At 34.5% G+C, this 7,242-nt stretch overlaps 1 protein-coding gene across 1 annotated transcript; it reads right to left on the bottom strand.

Moving 5' to 3' along the window:
* Window positions 1-3,160: 3,160 nt before the first annotated feature.
* Window positions 3,161-4,678, bottom strand: LOC111381992 (24-methylenesterol C-methyltransferase 2-like). Its single transcript, XM_023005848.1, has one exon. It carries the CDS (start codon window positions 4,567-4,569, stop codon window positions 3,487-3,489), a length of 1,083 nt encoding a protein of 360 aa, XP_022861616.1. The 5' UTR covers window positions 4,570-4,678; the 3' UTR covers window positions 3,161-3,486.
* Between the last annotated feature and the right edge of the window lie 2,564 nt (window positions 4,679-7,242).

The following is a 7,242-nucleotide window of genomic DNA, read 5'->3' on the forward strand; positions in this document are numbered from 1 at the left end:
AAAAAGTGAAATTGTGTCACTTTTTAATTTTAAACTGTATTTTTTACTTTTAAAATACTTTTTATATGATTTTTCAAAACACTTCTAATTTTAAGGGTATTTTTTAAGTTGCCTTAATTATAAAGCCCATCTAAATAAGCAAATGGGCCATTTGAGCCTATGTATTTCCGGCCCAATAGGAGTCACCATGTGGACCAATAGATGATGACTCAACAATCAATTACCCAACTTCCCACATGCAAAATATGGGGAATTATAGTTGGATGATGAAAACTATGGTTGCTGGATGTAGATAAAATTAATTTTTTAATAAATTTTGATAAAATTAATTATTGAATTTGACTCAAATTTTAATCAAATATTTATAGTGCACCAAACATAGGCTGAATTAACAGGATTATATCCAATTAGCAAAGTCCCTAAATTATATGGTCTATTAATACTTCAACAATTGAGGCTACTGGCGACACACGTTTTGTCTCCATGCTAGCACAGATGGATCCAGATAATAGACTGACTACTAGAATGAATCTACTTTGGAGCCAGTTGGGGTGACGTAAACACATAGCCCCGTTTGAGCATCATTCTTTGAGGAAAAAAAAATAAAAAATAAAAATAAATAAATAAAATATATATACACACACATTTTTAAATAGTGATTTGTTACATAGAGTAATAAAAAACTACTTAATTAATATATCAAATCACGAATCATCACATGCATTACATGTAAGACGATTACGATAGTAAATTACTATAAAACGCATTACACTATAATTAAAGGTGTGGCACGTGGTGTTAACCAGATTCTTTCCGCAGGCCAAGGCGCCTAGTATATATATCCAAAGGATTTCTCTCCTTGCACAGAACCCTGTGCAAATAGCACGGCCCATATCCAAATTCAACAAACAGACGAGATGCAATTATCTAACTAAATATATAAAAGTGGATTTTCTTTTACTGTTTATTAGCCATTTTCTAGCCAAGTTAAGCCATATTGGAGTGAGCTTTCATCATTGCTGGGTTTAGTTGCCACATATGTTGATGATTTTCCACTTTATCTCTCTAAAACTCACTCACTCACTATCTCTATATTTATATTCTGCATTACTCTCACACTTTTCTCTCTTTCTTTTTCACACCCATGTTCTTTCTCTTTATATATATGACTGCATCGTCTTTCTTTATTTTCTAAGGGTATGGGATATTATGAATAATACTGAAAGATTCATCTAACTCATCTTTTTAAAGATACAAGGAAATCGATTCTTTAACGGCCTCTCGTGACTGGTGGTAATGAAGTAAACTCTAGCGAATCAAATGTAATTTTGCATATTCATTCTTATTTTTTTATTTTTTGGATTACTCAGAATTATTTTGGTTTTTATGGGCTATATTTAGGGATTTTTTTAATAATGTTTTAGTCATAGAAATTGCTTTATTTTGTCTATTATTTTCATCTTCAATCATGGGTTTCAGTTTTTGTTTCTTTTTGCTTATTTTTTCTACCTCTTTATTTGACAAACTTAGCACTGATTTAGCTGACTTTAATAAGCCGATTTTATGCTTGTCATTTGGAATTTTTAGGTTGTTTCTCGATCTTTATCATTTACTTTCCTTTGTAGTGTGCATGATTTTTCCATAATTTTCCTTTAATGGATCAAAAATTTATTTTAAAGTAAATTTAAGTATATTCTAAGTTAGCCCAAAATGGTATTGTTGCCAATTTTGACAAATAGAAAATTTATTTAGTTTGAAATTTACTTATTTATTTATAATTAAAGTTCTTTAAGCCTAGCTAAACATCACCACCTTTCTGAAACGAGAAGTTGCTCATTCCGATCCAACAACCAGCAAATTGTAAATTGTAACCGATAAGTTTCACTATATAATTTGTAAAAAGGAAAATTACAAAATCTCTTTCTCTCTCTTTTCTCCTAAGTGATACAGAAAGAGGAATTTATAGACATTATGAAAAATTTTCCCAATGTGCAATTAAACCCTATTAACACTTTCTCAATTACTCTAATGTTGGGATTGACACTTAATAATTCTCTTCCTAACAAACTTTATCCAGTTCCCATTTGTCAATTCTGCAATCTTATCACCCAAAAATTCACCAATAAACCTTTTGTCTAAATCCACAATCCTAGACCCGTTTGGGGATCTATTTAAAGTATACAAGAAGCGGGATTTTCAAGTGGGTTGTGATCAATTCAGAGAAAAACACAAGGACGTTTCGGGAAATTGGTCAATATCCTTGCAACATTTTGAGGGTGAATTTCAGTGAGTTGAGATGAATAATGTAAGTGTTTTGGTCAAACGTTGGACTTGGATTCCTGGTAATATGGATTATTTGTACAAGATGAGAGTTCAGCTACTTATGAACTAAATCTTCTATTCTTACTGATATGTGATACCCTTCCTGTCATGTGTTAGGCCGTGCTTAAAAGTTAGTTGGTAAAAGCAGTTAAAAGAGCCAAATTTAAGCATTGGCAAACATTGCGTTAGCCAATTAGCTCAATTACAATATGTTTGTTAATGTGGATTAAAATTGATAGTTTTTTAAGGAAGATTATAAAATGTTAAAATTATGCACATTATTTGTCAAGTGGAGATTTCTTTTGAGCTAACTTATGATTTCTTCATATGCTGGAAGAAAGTCGAAGTAGATGAATGTCATGCCAATAGTTAATTTCATAGCTAAATTCGATAGAAATTCCGTACAATTAATTTTGTTCTTCCATTTAGATTGAAGACCTCAAACGCTTTTGCAAACTAGGCAATCGGATCCCAAGTTACCCAGAGAATACATTTACAATGGCATTGAAGTCATAGCCGGTACAAATCTGAAGTATACTGATTATGATCTATTTATATAATCCAATGTAATCTTCAATCAAAGCAGGTTTCGTTTTCCACTAAAATCCCACAAAACCAAAATCCAACATTTTTACTTACACTACATCACTCACTACATGCGCAATGCACATGCATTCACTAGTAATTAATAAAAGCATAGACGTGTGCAATAAATAGCAGCAATTAACATCTAACCTATAACTACACAATACAAGACAAATATTCAAGTTTGGAGACTCACGTTTCATATAATCTTCAATCAAAGCAGGTTTCATTTTCCATTAAAAATCCCACAAAATCAAAATCCAACATTTTTACTTACACTACATCACTCACTACATGCGCAATGCACATGCATTCACTAGTAATTAATAAAAGCATAGACGCGTGCAATAAATAGCAGCAATTAACATCTAACCTATAACTACACAATACAAGACAAATATTCAAGTTTGGAGACTCACGTTTCATCCTCAATTTGTCATTTTATTTTTGGCATCAGCATCTCCCCAATCTAAAACACAAGCAGCTAATAAGGAAGGAAATCAAGACTGCAAATTTTCTATTCAAATAACCAACAAAATCTAACATAGATTATTATGATCAAATTGAACACCAAACTCTCTATGACGATGACTTAATCTCAGGCTTTTTGCAAAGAATCATGTGCATAGGAGTGAAAATTCCCGACTCGCCACCTCTAGTCAGGTAATCAGCAGTGACGAAAAGCATTTCGTGCACATCAACCACGCCTTTAGGAGCAATCCCTACCCAAGCAAGAATCGTAACTAAAATGTGATTCCTCCAATATGCAATCCTCCCCATTTTAAGCCTACTCCACCATGGATTTGCAGGTGGCTTGGCTAAGTCCTTCTCTCTTATTACTTCAAATCCCACCTTTCTCGCAACCTCTGCGATATCCTTGTAACTCCTTAGCCCGGGTAGTGCATCGCCTCTCTCAATTCCCTGGATTACTTCCAGGTGTTCCGGGTCGCCCCCACGGTACAATTCAGTGGTCACCCATTCATACGAGACATACATGGATCCGGGCTTTAAAACCCGGTAGATCTCGCTGTATACATCTTCCAGTTTTGGTGCATGGCAAGTGGCTTCAATTGAATAGGCTCCGTCGAAACTGTTATCACCGAAGGGCATCTCGAGGAAATTGCCGCACACGACTTCGCATTGTTTATCAAGGCCGGCCTTCTTGTTGTGTGCCCTCGCCCGATTTACTTGATATTCGTTAATGGTGATTCCGACTACATTAGCCCCTGAATGGGCTGCAATCGCCCGCATCGGACCACCTACACCACACCCCGCATCAAGAATACGAGCGCCCGGCTTCAAATTTAAGAGATCCACGGCCATTTCTTCGTGGATGCGAGTGGCCTCTCGGTGAGATTTACCAGGAATCGATGGCGAAAAATGGAAAGATTGGCCCCAACCCCACTCATAAATATCAGTCACAAGATTATAAAAGGTGTCAACGAAGTCGGGCACCTTCTCGGTTGTCTCGATTTCTTTGGGACGGCGGAAAAAGGACCAATATTGGTCGTAATTGTCCTGGACTTTCTCCTTAGCTATGGAACCGCCAGAGAGTTGAACCGCATGCTTGCCCTTCTGTTCGGCGGATCCAAGGATGCAAACAAACCAGTAAAGACCACCAGCTAAAAAGGCGGCAGTGCAGAGAAGAGTAATAGAATCCATTGATGAAAGAAGAAAGATGAAAAGAGAGTGAGATGTGCAAAATGCGGAGTGAAAGGGGCTATAGATATTTTTCAATGTGTCTAGGGTTGGTGTGGGATTGGTATCGAGGATTCCAATGGAGAGATTTAGTTAGTGTCAATCGCGTCACTACACGTATGAGGGAGTGGGTGGGTGTAGGGCTCTTGGATGACAGGAGATTCAAGATCGTGATTGATAATAGGCATGTGTGATCCAACGGTGGATAATCCACAAATGGTATTACATTGTTCAAATCGCGATATTTCGAATTCTTAAATATTCAAATTTCATTGGCTAAAGCGGCAAGTGGATAAGAGAGAAATAAAACGTATGGACGAAACCAATTAACATTCAAGAAGTTTTTGAAATTTGATATGTCATGATTTAGATGGATAATAATATCATGTTTGTGTATAAGATGTGAATGATCCATAAAGGACTAGATAATAGTTAAAATCACGATTGAATTTTAAACTATTTAAGTTTATCTCGAGCGTTGAGTGGCTACGAAAGAAATAAAATAGGTGGATAGGCCCAATTGACATTCAAGATGTGTTTTGAGATTTGATGTCTTGATTTAAGTAGATAATAATCTCACTATGTATACGATTCCATCCATAATGGATGATCCATAAATTATAGGCCCAATAAATCGCAATATTTTGAATTTAAAATTTTGAAATATTTAAGTTACGTTATCTCAAGTGTTGGGTGGATAAGAGAGAAATAAATTGAGTGGATGGATACAATTGACGTTGGAGATTTGTTTCGAGATTTGACATGCAACGAGTCAAGTCAATAATAATGTCACGTATATAAGACCATCCAACTAAAAGTGACCTAATAAGTTTATTTTATACAATTATTCAAAACTATAAAACGATAGTATTTAGTTGTTTCTCGGATGAATTATGGTATAAATTATTGCATTTCGTGTTGAATAGGTAAAATTTAATAACGGTATAAGAAATTGAAGAAAATAAGCAAAAGTTGCCAAAATTAGAGAAAATGGGCTAAGTGTAAGAGGTCCAAAGTTCGGGAACTAAAGTGCAAATACTCAAAAGTTGTGTCGGGCCTCACGATAAAGATTCAAGAGTTCTTAGAGTCAATTGAATAAAGAAAGGCATCAGGGTGATTAAATATAATCAAATTATGATCACACATCAAGTTCCAATCAAAGAAATGTATGCATCGTTTTTAGGCTCATATTGAGACCCATTTTTGACATAGCAAATGATTGAATTTGAAAATGGTATCTGAAACAAAGTTGTATCCCTTTGAGTTAGTTTGCCAGTGCATCTTGAATCACCTTGATCGGATATCCGGAGAAAAATTATGATGAAAATACTGAAAGTTGTGCAGTGCGATCGAATTGACGACAGCGTCCAAGCGCGATCCCGCGAGCGCTATGTTTCTAATTTTTTTCGAAAGTCAGCGCTTAGGCGTTGCATGTGTGGCGCTTAGGCCCTACTTGAATTTATTCGCAGCACTTAGGCGCTGCACCAGGATTGTCTAGGGCGCGTTTTTGAACTGTTTTGAAGTCCATAAAAATCCCACTTTCTACACAAATGGAGGAGGCACCTATAAATACATCTTTCTCACACTTTTGGAAGATTCTTCACACATTGAGAGACAAGATAACATAATTGGCGAATCAAAATAGAAGAATTCAAGAGAACTAAACAACAAGCAATTCAAGGGTTGAAGTATAAATTGGAATGGGAAGAAGATCTTGGTGCAAGATTGATTTCTTATTTTACATTCTTATTTAAAATTCGGTGATCTTGTGTGGATTTTAATCATGTTCTTAATGCTTTGAGTTTTCTGGCCAATTATTCAATGATTTCGTGAACAATAATTGTGTAGAGATGCGGATTCTTGTTTAGACCACGTATTAAAATTCAATAAATTAATATAACGTATAGAAATACATATATTAATTGTTGCAGTCATAAATGAATTCTTAAAACTATTGGTGCATTTAACTAAGTTTGATTCGCATAGAGATATGGAATTGAAGTAGTTAAATAAGCTCAATGAGAATTCGAGAGGGGTAAATTGAATACAATAGAAGAATTCGATATAACACTACTTTAGATTTTGTGAATCTGGATATTAGAAGTAAAGGTGACCAATATGTGAAATTGTTCTGCCCTAACATTCATTTATTATTTGAATTTCAAATCATTTTTTTGTTGCATCCATTCACATTTTAAGTAATTAGATCAAAAATCACAATCAATCATCGTTTTTGTTTATTTTCATCAAATAGTGGTTAGAGAAAATTGAATTAAGTGTTAAAGTATAGTTTTTGAGTGAACGATAATCCGGACTCATATGTCTACTTTACTACTTGTTACAATCCATTTACTTGCGGGATAAAATCGACAACAAATTTTTGGCGTCGTTAACGGAGACTGTTTTAATTAATACTGATTTATTCATTTCTTACTTATGTTTGATTTATTTCTTTTTTTTTCTTTTTCTTTTTTGTTCAATTGATTTACTTTTTCTTTCTTTCTTTCTTTTTTTGCTCCATTGACAGGAAATAAGAAGAAGCAAGAGATCAAATTTCATAATGATTAATTCCAACTTGAATGAAGATGACATACTCTTTGGAGAATTCCTAATCCGACAAGAACTTAAAAGGTGGGG

The sequence above is a fragment of the Olea europaea genome, unplaced genomic scaffold (genome assembly GCF_002742605.1).
Source record: "Olea europaea var. sylvestris unplaced genomic scaffold, O_europaea_v1 scaffold2414, whole genome shotgun sequence".
Taxonomy (NCBI): Eukaryota; Viridiplantae; Streptophyta; class Magnoliopsida; order Lamiales; family Oleaceae; genus Olea; species Olea europaea.